General features: G+C 37.7%; 1 protein-coding gene and 1 pseudogene across 1 annotated transcript; one reads left to right on the plus strand and one right to left on the minus strand.

The window, feature by feature from the left end:
* Positions 1-625, plus strand: part of LOC143592369 (flavonol 4'-sulfotransferase pseudogene) — a 30186-nt pseudogene extending 29561 nt beyond the window's left edge.
* A 2280-nt stretch (positions 626-2905) lies between these two features.
* On the minus strand, positions 2906-8520 carry LOC143592374 (gamma-interferon-responsive lysosomal thiol protein-like). The gene is made up of 6 exons (XM_077072311.1): positions 8492-8520; positions 6269-6464; positions 3753-3818; positions 3528-3668; positions 3355-3447; positions 2906-3266 (listed from the first exon to the last, which is right to left on the minus strand). Exons 1-6 carry the CDS (start codon positions 8518-8520, stop codon positions 3042-3044), a joined length of 750 nt encoding a protein of 249 aa, XP_076928426.1. The 3' UTR covers positions 2906-3041.
* Between the last annotated feature and the right edge of the window lie 5594 nt (positions 8521-14114).

The following is a 14114-nucleotide window of genomic DNA, read 5'->3' on the forward strand; positions in this document are numbered from 1 at the left end:
ATTGCATTATTTTCTTTTTCAATTTCTGTTTTAACTTTGGACACACCAATCTCATTATGAGATTATCAATAGGAGTAGTTTAGCACACCCCCAAAATGTTTTATTCTTAACGTATGAGGAGATGACAAAAGATACCGTGAACAATGTGAAGCGACTTGCCAAGTTCTTGGGCTACCCCTTCACAGAGGAGGAAGAGGCCGAAGGTGCGGTTCAAGGAATTGTTAAACTATGTAGTTTTGAAAACTTAAGTGAGATTAATAAGCATGGGATGTTTGCTGAGGGTGTATCTAATAATGCTTTCTTTAGAGAAGGTAAAGCTGGAGATTGGAACAATCATCTAACCGACGAAATGAGTCGTATTTTAGATGAAATCACTGAAGAAAAGTTTCATGGTTTGGATATCTCCTTCTAAGTTTTCTTAGTAAGGTGAAAAATTAGTCCATTTTCACTTTCATTATGATTGAAGTTGTTCTTTCTGTTTTCGTGCTTTTCACTTCATCTGGAAGCATGTGCTAATGTTGTTTGTATTATTACTTTCTGTAATTTCTTTGTGATTTGGCGTATAATTGAGTATCTTTGTTTCATATTAATTAAGCTTTGTTGGTCTGCAATTAAATTGTTGTTGTCACATCACACATGAAAGAACTTGGGTGAATTTAATTGTTGAATAAATCTTGTGGTATTCTAAAGAAAATAATTCTAACCTAATCTATATATAGTTTAGGTCAAACACGACCTGAACATTTCAAACTCAGTTGCAACCTGGTCCTTTCCCGGTTAAAACCCATTTTCAACTAGACCCGATTTGATCAAAAACCAGGTTTGAAAATCGTTGACCCAACCCAACCAGATTCAATCCGGTTTGGGCTTAAAACACGAGGTGTACGCCCCCGAGAGAAAGTATTATATGATAAGATATTGTACTTCTATAATTATTACATATGTTAAAAATCTTATGTAAAACTCTAACCTGTTTGGGCCTTAATAGAACAAGGTATCCTGGATCAAAAAAACAAACTCATGGTGTTATTTTTGTTTGTTTTTTGATGAAACTATGTATAATGTGACTGTTTAAAAATCCTCTTCAAAAGATTTTAGGGAAACTCCATCGAATATAATTTGGTTATTCGTTGGGCGATTCGAGGGTCTGGCTTGCTTATGGGATCCTGGTAGCTTTATGAAACACTGTTCTGTAAAGAACAAGAGTTTATTACAAGTTAGTGGGATAGTCAAGGATTATTCAGATTTTGAAGTAACACTAGTTCAACTCAAGAGAGCCAAGCCTTAGTTTTGGGCGGGTTAATGGTTCAATCTGATTGCCAGAAGTGCATACCGATTCAACCCGCAAAACCGAACACCGTGAGCTCGTTACGATAAGGGGAAGATGAGGGTCTTCTCGTAACCACCTCCCGCCGTGTTAACTAGTACAAGTTCTTAGAGAGTAATCGTAAGAGCAAGAGAGTAAAGATTCTTAAACGGTTGGTCCAAGTGAGGTATTTATAACCGGAGGGGTGGAGAAGGATTGGCCGAGCTGTCACTATCAGGAGAACCTTCTATTCTCATAGGGGAGCACATGTAAGGCCTCTGATTGGATGTGACAGCCGGCGGTTGTGGATGGTTGTCACCTAGAGGTACAGTGCTAGCGTCCTATGATAGGCTTAACGTGTGGTCACAATTCATTTTTTCCTGGTTGTCGCCCTCCCGGAATCTTGGTTTGTAATTGGCTCAATCACTGGCCGTTGTTTATTGTATGTCTCCTCCATGGGTGACAGGTCTTCTGCTTACGGGTGGTATCAGCGGACTTTCTATAAGTGACAAGTATTGTCCGCGGATGATAAGAGGCTATCTTGTGGTCTACTTGATTCCGCGGATAATAAGGGATGACATGCGGGTAATATATGAGGCCATCCTGTGGTCTACTTGGTTCTGTGGGTGGGTTTTGGACCCTATCTCTTTAGATTTATGTCATGTCCTTAATGTGCATGCACCCCGCCCCCAAGAATCGGATTTTTTTTAACTTTATATATCTTGATCAAGCATTATTGGTAGTTTCTTGAACGAGATTTTGTTAATGTCTTGTCTCAATTCCGATTAAATGTAATCGTTAACCGAGAATGCGGCTCCTACTTTACTTTATATCCCCAAAGTTCTTGACCGAACCTCTTCAAACAAATTCCAGTCCATAAACCTAATCAGATTAAGGTTATCTCCAAGGTGTTGTGAATTGACTTAATCTTGTTAATGGGTCATTTATATCGGAAACACAATCAGGTTTTCTAAACGAAATACACTGCACGGCCCTCTTGTTATCAACGAGACGATATCATGGCTAAAAATTCAAAGTTCGAGTACTTTGCTATTCGGAATAAACTTTGAGAATGCCTTCAATTCTCTCAACTCGATTTTGCATAGATTAGAGGTATTCAATCTTCTAATAGGACTTTGATTTCGAGTCTTGTAAACAAGGGTCACCCACGATGAAATTACAACATCAACGTGAGGTCCATCAAGGTGATCCGCTTTCCGCGTTCATCTTTATTCTAGCCATGGAAGCTTACACAAGCTTTGTTAATAGTGCATGTTCCATGGGTATTTCTCTTTGAGGTTGTTTAAGCTTCTGAGTACTACTATATGATGTACGTCATCAGTGGGCTTCCCCACTAACCGGTCCCACTGTCCCGGAGTAAATCGAGTGGTGCCAGGATTTGATCCTCAGACCTCCACCCACATTAGATTCCCACCTCCTGTATGTATCAATCAGGTGTTCAAATACCAACTTGTATTTTAAGAGTTTACTTTTGTGAAATCAAGATTTATATTCAGATGGATTACTTCCAAAAATTGTTACTTAGCATTGGATCATATAACAGTGAAATATAAAGTGTGCCCTCAAAAAGCTAACCGCATGCATGCAACAAACATCGTGCAGATCGGTATCATAATTATACATGTTTATAAGTTACCAATACACCTCTTAAAAGTCCACAAATCCGAGAAAAAGTGGCTGCTAGAAAGAGTTGTAAAAACACACCACATTAACCTTACATAGAATCCTTCAAGCTAAAGTAGGAAGCATCGGTTGCTGAGATGGTTTCCGAAAGTCTTGACTTTGACTTTGCATTAACGTCTTCTTTATAGCATACATTATTGAAACGTTTCGCACTGTAGTTTGGAGTGGTAGTCGGGAGGGATAAACCGAGGCAAGCTTGGGGCACGGTTGATCCTTTATAAGCTTTACATATGAAGCTTATGAAATCTGGGTAATCCTGCAACTCACAAAACAAGATATGCCAAATGCCATTTACTCATTTATGTTACAAACTTGCATTATTAAAAATAATCCAATATCCTCACATCATAAAGTGGTTGACCGTCCACAACAACCCATGGCACATAAGTATGAGGAGGCTCAAGGGCGTTTATTTCATCCTCATATTGCAGCGCAAGCTGCAAAAAAAATGTATGATTAATAAATCACAAATTAGTAATTCAACAAATGTGGATAAACATGTAATCAAGTAACTAACCTCGTAACTGTACCCACTAGTAACGCAATCAGTAACAGGTTTCGGGTCCAAATTGAGTTTCTCAAAACAAGTTCCCCACTCATCATATTTCTCTTCATTAATTAAACTTTCCACACAATAGATAAAAGGGAAGTGGTCACTCTGCATTAAGATAACAGGGAAATGGTCACTGAAGAACAATTAAGTTGTTTGACTACAGTAAAAAAACACTATGCTGAATCTTACCACTACAGGCCACGCATGGATTGCACAGGCCTCTACATTGTTAAGCACACATTCCCATTCTCCATGCTGCAACAAAACAACATGAAGTCATCTTTGGCTTATTTGTGGTGTTTAAGTATTTAACTGTAACCATATTTGATCTAGGGCCGTCCAAACCGCTCGTCGCTCGAACTCGCTCGCTCGAAAAGTGCTCAGAAATTGTTCGCTCGTTTTTTTGCTCGATTGTAAACGAGCCGCTCTGCTCGGTTCGGTTTCCAAACGAGCCAAGCAACGAGCAAAGCCTTGCTCGATTCGGTTCGGCTCGAATATCTTTTTTATTTATTTGATATATAATTATATATACAAATATATAATTAATTTATAATTATCATCTATTTAAATTCAAATGAATGAAACACATCTTACATATTTAGTCCTTTGTATTTTAAAAAGTTTTGTTTTGGTCCCTGAATGAGTTTTACTTTGCATATATTTTGATCCTGAATATGTTATCTAGGTTTTCCACCCAGCATCATTTTCATTCCACCCAGCTACCATATTTTCATTTACCATTCTCCCTGTACACAAACCCTAGAAATTCTCCTGCTCAATTGGAGACTAATTGTTTCAATTCAGCGCTAAACAAGTACTAGAACGAGGAAGACACGACGCTTATGAACGCCTATTGGGCTACTGGAACTTCGTTTCCACTTATCCCTCAAATCGACACTAGCTTGTGAACGCTTATAGGTTATTAATCCTTTCAAATCGTCACTGATTAACATCGTTGCAGCAATGATAACGCTAATTCTGGTCATGCCATGTCTTCGGACTAGGTATGGAATCAGTGGTGGACGGGAGTTACCATTTTTCTGAAATCGTGAACGAGCAATACCGAGCCAAACCGAGCCGCTCGGTTGTAAACCAAGCGAGTTCGAGCAAGACTTTTCTGCTTGTTTCCCTATATTCGAACCGAACCGAGCCGCTCAGTTTCAATACGAGCCGAGTTCGAGCAGACGCTCGCTTGGTTCGGCTCAGTTCGTAAACAGCCCTAATTTGATCATCATGCAATCAGCTAACTTATTTTCTATACAATTAGATGGTTGTAAAAATCTCAACTACGTGCCGATTAATCGCTAGTTGCTACCCCACCAACTAGTTGAAAATTAATCGCTATTTGGTTAAAACCAGTCAAAATTGAAAACTTTATATATAAAATTTGGTATGTATATACATTGGGAAAATTACACATGAATTCCAATTTGATTAATCCCTATTAATCTTGATTAATCGCTCAGGATGTAAACGACCCGACCCGCTCGTGAGTTACTTGAGATCGACGTGTTAAAAAATCGAATCGAGCCGAGCTTAAACGAGCTTGACCCGAGATTTTATTAAGGCTCATATGATAAACTAGCACTAGCTCGAGCCAGCTCGTGAGCCTAAACGAGCTTGAGACTGAGCTTTTATTAAGACTCATAAACTAGCACGAACTTGAGGCAGCTCGTAGGGCTGTCAGTTCGTGTCTTAACGTGTTTAATAGGTTAGAGACGGCGCGCTTAACACAAGTATCAAACATGAATACGAATCGTTTAACCACTTTATATGGCATGGCTATAAGACGGTTCTAAGTTTCAAGTATCAATAAGGAGAAATGACGGAGCATAACCTACTAATTCCAATTATTAAAAAAAAAAATAAAAAAATCACACACCACACTTCTAAGTTTCATGTATCAATAAGGAGAAATGACGGAACATAACATGTTAATTTAAATTTATTAAAAAAAAATCACATACCGGACTTCTAAGTTTCAGCCCAGGAACCTAAACCACCTTCTTATTTATATAATTTTAATTTACCATACTTATACACTAACTATTACTAAAAGTAAACATGATAAAAATAATTAAACAATTTGTATCATAATATATATAAAAGTTAAAATCGATATCTATATCTATATTCTCTAATAAAAATCTACATGTTTTGTCACTTGTCACTCCAAATTTAATCCTCACAAATTTTTTAAAAGTTTATTATTATTCATTTATTAAATACACATAAATTTACTAACTATTAATTTAATCTATTTTTTTTATTATTTTGCCTAAGTCTTAGTTTAGTAAATTAACATCCGTAGTTTAACAACATATCAAAATAGAAAACCCAGACTAAAAAATTATTATTAACTATCCTATAAATTATATTTTCCATTTTCCATAACTAAATAATCTAATAAAAAGGTCTTTTTTTCTAAACATTTCTCAAACTACTAAAATATCAAATAAATAATAAATAACAAACGAGCCGAATTCAAGGCTTTATAAATACAGCTCTGAACGACCCGAGCCTTCTAAAACTAAAACGAGCCAAGCTCGAGTTTAAACGAGCTCAAGCTTGGCTTTGCCTATTAATACACCATCATGTTACAATTGCACTACAACTTTTTTTCTAATTTATCAAAGAGTTAAATCCAGATCATGCAAACAATTAACGAACGGTAAAACCTAATAATATGAATCAATTAAATTAACCTGACAGACGATAGTCCCATTGGACCGTAGCTTAGCGTTTCCGTAGGGACTGAGCTTAAGATCAACGATTGAAATCAGTCCGTTATCGAATATCTTATATAAATAGTTGAGTATAAAATTCTCACAGTACGGACAAAGTGCTTCGTAGTATAACGACAGTTCTACTTTATCTCCGGCGACGGCAGCACAGTTGCCGCTACGATTAGAAGAATAAGAACTGGTCGGCGATTATTGCGATGATGAATCTCCATCGTTGATGAGCTTACTACCTAGTACCTACCCCACACTGTGAAATGTGAATGAATTGAAGAGTTGAAAACTATGTGTTTATTTGTTTATAGAGATAATAATAATGGGCTTGAAATTACTCAGTTAGTGTTGGTTTTTGCCAGTATTTACGGTGTGGGGAGAGGTTGGGTGAAGTACGAAAAGGGTGAAATCGTCCATTTGACCTTGGGTGCATGTGATGTGACTAATATTTTGGAAAGTTTGAACGTAAAATTTGTCCTCTTGTTGAATACTCCAATAAACATCAAAAAGTAAAAACAGTATATTAAGCCTATGTGTAGTGGGGGGCTACAATTTGGAACGTTTTACGTCGTGTGGTGTCCAGTCAGCAATGGGTGAGAATTTGTTTTTGGGTGTAATGATATAGGGGCTACAATTAGTAATATAATAATATTTATATATAATAATAGTATATATATATGTATATAACACACACATACATCCATACATGCCAGCCCCACCACCCCCTTCTTCCAGGCGACGAGATGACCTCGCCCCCGCCCCTTTTCGCCCCAAAATCGCCCAGGGGGGGCGGTGTTCGCGCCCCTTCGGGCCCTAAATCGCCCCAATTGTAGCCCCACTACACATGGCCTAATAGTGAGTTTATCCTCACAAGTCATAAGTAACTCATAAGTCATAACAGATCGGGGATGAAAAAAACCCGGTTCACAGATCCCACACGAATACCGAACCGGTTTAAACAGTGACTGACCATAAATTTTTTTCATGAGTGGCGGTAACTAGATGATGCATATGTTGTATGTTGTAGGCTAAAACCAAGAAACTGATCAAACAAACATACCTTGTAACGTTGTATATAATTGTAGGCAAATAGGCAATCGAACAGAACGATGGATTGATTAGTGAATCATGAATCACTTTCTAATAAATCTATTTATTGGTTACACAGTACACACAATGATTTATCAAATAAAACAAAGATTACTCTTGATGGAAGTTAAATATTGAAATAATTGTGAATGTATCGATGGTATCTTGTTGTAACCGCCCATGCCTATATGCAATCGATTGAGAGTGAACTTACAAGGAATCAAAACATTGATACTCAATAGATATAATTCTAGCGAGTAATTAATGACAATTCCCATATGAGCCGAAATAAATAATTAGAAGCCCACTTTACATTATACTTAAGCCCAAATAAGATTATTTCTTAAATCCAAATATAATAGTCAATTACAAAATCCAATAATATTAGAGTTAATCGTATCATACTCCCACATCACCTAACTCGATTAATCACTAACATTTTATTATCTCAACTAACAGGTTCATTCAATACACTAAAATACATGATAACACTAAAATTACCAACAACATATATGAATGACGTTTGTCTCCTATTTTCGTCCGTCACTTGTTTTTCTCATATTTGACTTTTAGTGTTTCAAAGCCAAGTATTATTAAATACGTCTATTTGAGTGCTCTTATGCTTGAAAAAAATATAACAAAACGATTTGGTATCCTACTTGGTTCCACTCGAGAGTCACATTCGTGTTTTCAATGCATTTGATAGCAAATCAAATTTAACACTAAAAGCAATTTTGAAAATCCTCTAGTTTTGAAGCAAGAAATCATAGTTGGTCTCGTTTATGAGTTCTTTGGTATTGATTTTGAGGTAAACATGGATTAAAGTTGAATTTGTTGGCGTATTATAAGAATAGTATGTGGAGTTGATTTTACTGTTTATTTTGTCGAGTTTACGGTGGTGAATTGGCTATCAAGCTAACAACATTGATCATGAATCCAACACAAGATTTATAAATCGGGCCGTGGGCTTGATACTAATAAACAATAAATACTATTTTATATTGTTCAATAGTGTGTCAAAGCCTTAAATCATATGAAATATATAAAATCATACAAGTAGTGAAAACCTTATTTTTGGTGGATTTGTTTTACATGTTTAATTACCTTTGAATGAAATAAATGGTTTCAATCATGTAAGCAGAAACATAATTTTTTTTATCATAAATGTTTGTTAACAGGTTATCACAAGTAATAGCATTCGCTTTTTGGCTTGTGATTAACAATGGAGACGAATGCTTCGGGAATGATTAGCCTGAATGGTTCTAATTATCATTTGTGGAAAACTAGGATGGAGGATCTTCTTTATGTTAACGGATTTCATCAACCGGTTATTTGTTCTGAAAAACCCGAAGACAAGACTAATGAAGAATGGAACTTGTTACACCGTCGGGTTTGTGGGTATATTAGACAATGGGTTGATGACAACATGTTAAATCATATTATTGGAGAAATAAATGCTCATACTATGTGGAATAAACTTGAGCAGCTGTGTGCTCAAAAGACATATCATAGTAAGTTGTTTTTGATCATACAACTGATGGGTCTGAGGTACCATGATGGAACTGCGATGTCGGATCACTTGACTATTTTTCAGGGAATTATTAACCGGCTTTCTGAACGCGGTGTTAAAATTGATGATGAGGTTCAAGGCTTGTGTCTTCTTGGTACTCTACCTGATTCATGGGAAACATTTCGAACTATGTCATCATTAAACTCGGCACCATACGGTGTTATTTCACTGGAGTTGGTTAAAAATAGTGTTTTGAATGAAGTGAGAAGGAAGTCACAAGGGTCCATTTTATGCTCAAATACTTTAGATGTTGAGGAGGCACATCTATATGCTGATATAAAGGTTACAACTTTCACTGACCCGTTTGAAATATGTTTAATCTTTATACTTCATTTTTTATATTATGCCTATTAATGCTGGCAGGTTGCTCGTGACGAGGATCTTCGTGAACAAATAGGGAAACATATATATTTTGATTTAGTGGATCATGATAAAGTTCATAGTTTCCGTGTTAAAAAGCAAATCTCTTTCGCTCTTTTTAAGGCATAACCTTTAGTTACTTATCCACTTTATATATTAAAATGTAACTTACTCTAATAACTACCCAAAATGTTCAGGAGGAAGTAGCTAAAGAATTTGGTATACCGGCACAATGTCAACGTTTCTTGCTTTGGGCAATACGCAAAAGTCAAACCAACCGCCCAAATCGTCCTCTGACTTCTCTAGAAGAAGCTCAATCTGTATGTGCTTATATTGTTTTACCAATGATGTTTTTGGTGATCATTAACATGTTATATTGTAATTTTTATGTGTTTCTTAGGTGGAAGATTTGACAGAATTATTAAATAAGGCTAACAATGCTGAACTTAAGCTGTTTTTGGAGGTAGAACTTGGACAGGTGATAATATTTCATTGATATGCATTTATTTATATGCTTTTTCATATTTTAGGTTTATTTTTAAAAGCTTTATATTATAAATTCCTATTAACGTAGGATTCATGGCCAGTTTCCCTACCTAAGAAAACTAAGCAAGAGATTCTACTTTTTTTCAAGCTCTATGATCCTTCGAAAGAGGAGCTTAGGTAGCTTTTCTATTAAACATTACCTTTGTTATTATATTCAAATTGTTTTGTTTTAACATCTTTTTTTGTTGGGAATTTCGATTCAAGGCGTTACTTGGCATGCAAGGTTAAGTAACATGATTTAAATATGGAGTGGATAATTATAAACAATTAAATGTGCTTAGATTTAATTGTTAGTATAATTATCATGTCCTATTATTTAGCAATCCTAGTTGTAGTCTAAACGTGACAGGTTAGATTATAAATTACCCGTGCTTTGGGGTTTAGAGATTGTAATTGGGTAATTGAGTTTTGTGAAGTTTCTCAATAATATAACACACATGTTTGGGTGTTAGCTAAATTAACGAGTTCGTGTTCAATACCTAGTACCAATTCCATTATTTGGTATCAGAGCGGAAGAAGGACCCGTGTTGAAGCCGGAGAAACCTGTGACGTGAACATCTCCTACGGACAATTTTATTGTCGTTCAATCCCTGCAACCGGCGTTCAATTGATTCGACAGTAGCAGCATCCAAACCCGTGACGTGAGGGGGAAGCAGCAGCAATCGATTGGGTTCGTCGGCAGGAATCGTTGTTAATTGACATACCTGGTAAACCGACGTGTTGGTCGGACCTGCGCAATTGTTGGTCGGAGTAACTGTGACGTGAGGGAACTTCCACCGCGGCGTTCAAGACCTGCAATCAGAACTAACCCGTGACGTGAGGGAAATTCCGAACAGGTGATGCAACGGCAATCGACGACCGACGTAAAAAGATCTTTACTTGGTCGACATCCTGTAGTGAATCTTGGTTGATTTGTCTGGTTAAGAATTTGTTTTGTAAAGAGGTGCAGTTTACGAGGTGGAGCCATTCAACTTTGACCAAGGTTAGAAAGTGACAGGTGCTTCATCAGACTTATTTGTCATATTGTTTAAGTTGGTGAAAGGGGTTTTTTTAAGTAAATATAATTGAACAAATAATTATTCAATTAGATACTTTATTAAGGTGGTTTGGTTGTGCACAAATCATGTGTTGGAATCATTGAATCAAGATCACGTGATTTTTCGGTAACCTACAGTCGTAAAAACAAGATGGGTGATGTGAACCAAGCGAAAAAGGAGACGATCTCAGGGTCGTTTCAGTGTCCGCGTTTGACGAAAACAAACTACACGATTTGGAGTATGCATATGGAGGTTATTTTTGGGATTCATGGAGTTTGGGATGTGATTGACCCGGGCTCTAATGACGCGAAGCAAAATAACATCGCGAAGGCATTTCTGTTTCAGTCGATTCCCGAGGAACAGATACTTCAAAACGGTAATTTTAAATTGGCAAAAGAGATGTGGGTAGCCATAAAGTCAAGAAATATGGGCGCGGAATGTGTGAAGGATGCTAGACTTCATACGTTAATACGTGAATTTGACGGTATGATGATGAAAGAAACCGAAACCATTGACGAGTACGCCTCGAGAATGACCGCGATCTCTTCTAAAGCAGCCACACTTGGACAACCGTATAAAGAAAGGAAGCTAGTCCATAAATTCTTCACAAGCCTGCCGAGCCGGTTTATCCAAGTTGTAGCATCCCTCGAGCAAATGTTAGACCTTAAAACAGTTGGTTTTGAGGATGTTGTCGGGAGGTTGAAGGCTTATGAGGAGCGTATAAAAGGACACGTGTTACGTTCTGAAGAAGGTAAACTTTTGTTTAATAATTATGAATCATCTTCGAGTTCGAATCAGTTTTCACGCGAATCGAGTAGGGTGCGCAGGAAAGGTTTGAATCGAGGACGTGGTAATGGACATGGTGGTGGACGTGGGAGTCAGAACCGTGGTTCACAAGGAGGGCCCAACGAAGGGGATAAACGAAAGGGTAAAAAGGACTACTCGGAAGTTCAATGCTTTCGTTGTGATGAATTTGGTCACTTCGTTTCGAGGTGTCTAGAACGAAGGAAAGAAAGGCAAGCACATTTGGCCGACACAAAAGAAAAAGACTCGTCCCTCTATATGGTGCAATGCGTTCAAGAAAAAGTGTACTTGAATGAACAGAAGGTTATACCAAAAGATTACAAGGGTGGTTCGAACGAACAAGGCTTGTGGTATTTGGATAACGGTGTGAGTCAGAACCGTGGTTCACAAGGAGGGCCCAACGAAGGGGATAAATGAAAGGGTAAAAAGGACTACTCGGAAGTTCAATGCTTTCGTTGTGATGAATTTGGTCACTTCGTTTCGAGGTGTCCGGAACGAAGGAAAGAAAGGCAAGCACATTTGGCCGACGCAAAAGAAAAAGACTCGTCCCTCTATATGGTGCAGTGCGTTCAAGAAAAAGTGTCCTTGAATGAACAGAAGGTTATACCAAAAGATTACGAGGGTGGTTCGAACGAACAAGACTTGTGGTATTTGGATAACGGTGCGAGCAACCATATGACGGGTAATTTATCCTTTTTCTCTGAGTTAAATAAGCGTGTTGGTGGCAAAGTTAAATTCGGAGATGGATCTTATGTTGATATTTGCGGGAAAGGCTCGATATTGCTAGTCGGTAAAATGGGGGAGCAATAATTATTGACCGACATTTATTATATTCCTAGTTTACAAAGTAATATTATCAATCTTGGGCAAGCAACGGAAAGTGGTTGTGATATTCGTATGAAAGATGATTACTTGTTGATGTATGATGATCAAGGAAAATTGTTGATGCGCGTTACTCGGTCCAAGAATCGTCTTTATACGATTAAGTTAAAGACGGGAAAACCCGTGTGTTTACAAACCCGGATTGATAACGAGAATTGGCTTTGGCACGCGAGACTAGGACACCTAAATTTCGAGTCTATGAAACAAATGGTGAAAAATAATATGGTCGTTGGAATGCCAAAAGTTGATCAAGAAAATCAAATTTGTGACTCGTGCTTAGTAGGGAAGCAAACGAAGAAACCGTTTCCGAAGTCGGCGACTTTTAGAGCAACCCGAGCTTTGAAACTAATCCATGGAGATTTATGCGGGCCCATTACTCCTAGTACCATAGCCGGAAATAGGTACGTGTTCGTCTTGATAGATGATTTTTCACGTTTCATGTGGACTTTTTTGTTGAAGGAAAAAAGTGAAGCGTTTGATACCTTCAAGAGATTTAAAGTCATGATGGAAGCGGAAAATAGTGAGAAACTCAAGACGTTTCGAACAGATCGAGGGGGAGAATTTACTTCTCGTGATTTCAATCGGTTCTCTGAAAACGAGGGGTTTATTCGGCATTTAACCGCTCCATATACACCTCAACAAAATGGTGTTGTCGAGAGGCGGAACCGCACGATATTGGATATGAATCGGAGCATATTAAAAGCGAGACAAGTTCCAAATTACATGTGGGGTGAAGCGGTGAGGCATTCAACCGACGTGATTAATAAAATTCCAACTCGAGCATTAAAAGACAAAACACCGTATGAGATGTTAAAACGAAAGAAACCGGATCTTAAATTTCTTAAAGTTTTTGGATGTGTTGCGTATTCAAAAATAGTTGCGGAAAATATTAAGAAGTTAGACGATCGTTCGACTCGTTTAGTTTATCTCGGAAGCGAGAAAAGTTCGGCGGCGTATCGTTTATACAATCTATCGACTAGAAAAATTGTTGTGAGTCGAGCAGGTGACACGGTGTTTGATGAAAAGCAAAGTTGGAATTGGGGTAAAAGTACAGAAACAATCGACGAGGAGGATCGAGCACCTGGCATGTTTTGGCTTAATTTTGGTGATGAAATTGACACCGGAGAAGGAACCGTTAATACCGAAAACATCGGGTCGAACCCTAAGTCAAACTCTACGAGTTCAAGTGGTGATGGGGGTGACGAAGACAATGAAGAACCGATAGTCGAAAATGCTCCAACAAGCCCGGCTGATACAAGCAACACGGTTACACCTGAGCCGACTGTTCGGAGATCTTCTCGAGCCACTGTTACCCTGGTACATTTTAATGATTATGTCTTGAATTCGAGTATAATTGATGAAGATTTGCTATTGCTTGCGGATGATGAACCGGTTAGTTTTGATGATGCAAAATCGAAACCTAAGTGGATGAAAGCAATGCGTATCGAGATTGACTCGATAAATAAAAATAATACGTGGACGTTGACCGAGTTACCACGTGGTGCTAAGGCGATCGGTTTAAAGTGGG

Source organism: Bidens hawaiensis, unplaced genomic scaffold (genome assembly GCF_021521415.1).
Source record: "Bidens hawaiensis isolate Kalapana, Puna unplaced genomic scaffold, B.hawaiensis_p1.1 tig00001685_1, whole genome shotgun sequence".
Lineage (NCBI taxonomy): Eukaryota > Viridiplantae > Streptophyta > Magnoliopsida > Asterales > Asteraceae > Bidens > Bidens hawaiensis.

Coding starts and splice junctions, on each gene's coding strand:
- LOC143592374 (XM_077072311.1), bottom strand. CDS start 8,520: ATGATTGAAACCATTTATTTCATTCAAAG. Junction 6,465..8,491: donor ACCATTTATTTCATTCAAAG/GTAATTAAACAT, acceptor TTCTAATCGTAG/CGGCAACTGTGCTGCCGTCG. Junction 3,267..3,354: donor ACGGTCAACCACTTTATGAT/GTGAGGATATTG, acceptor TGTGAGTTGCAG/GATTACCCAGATTTCATAAG.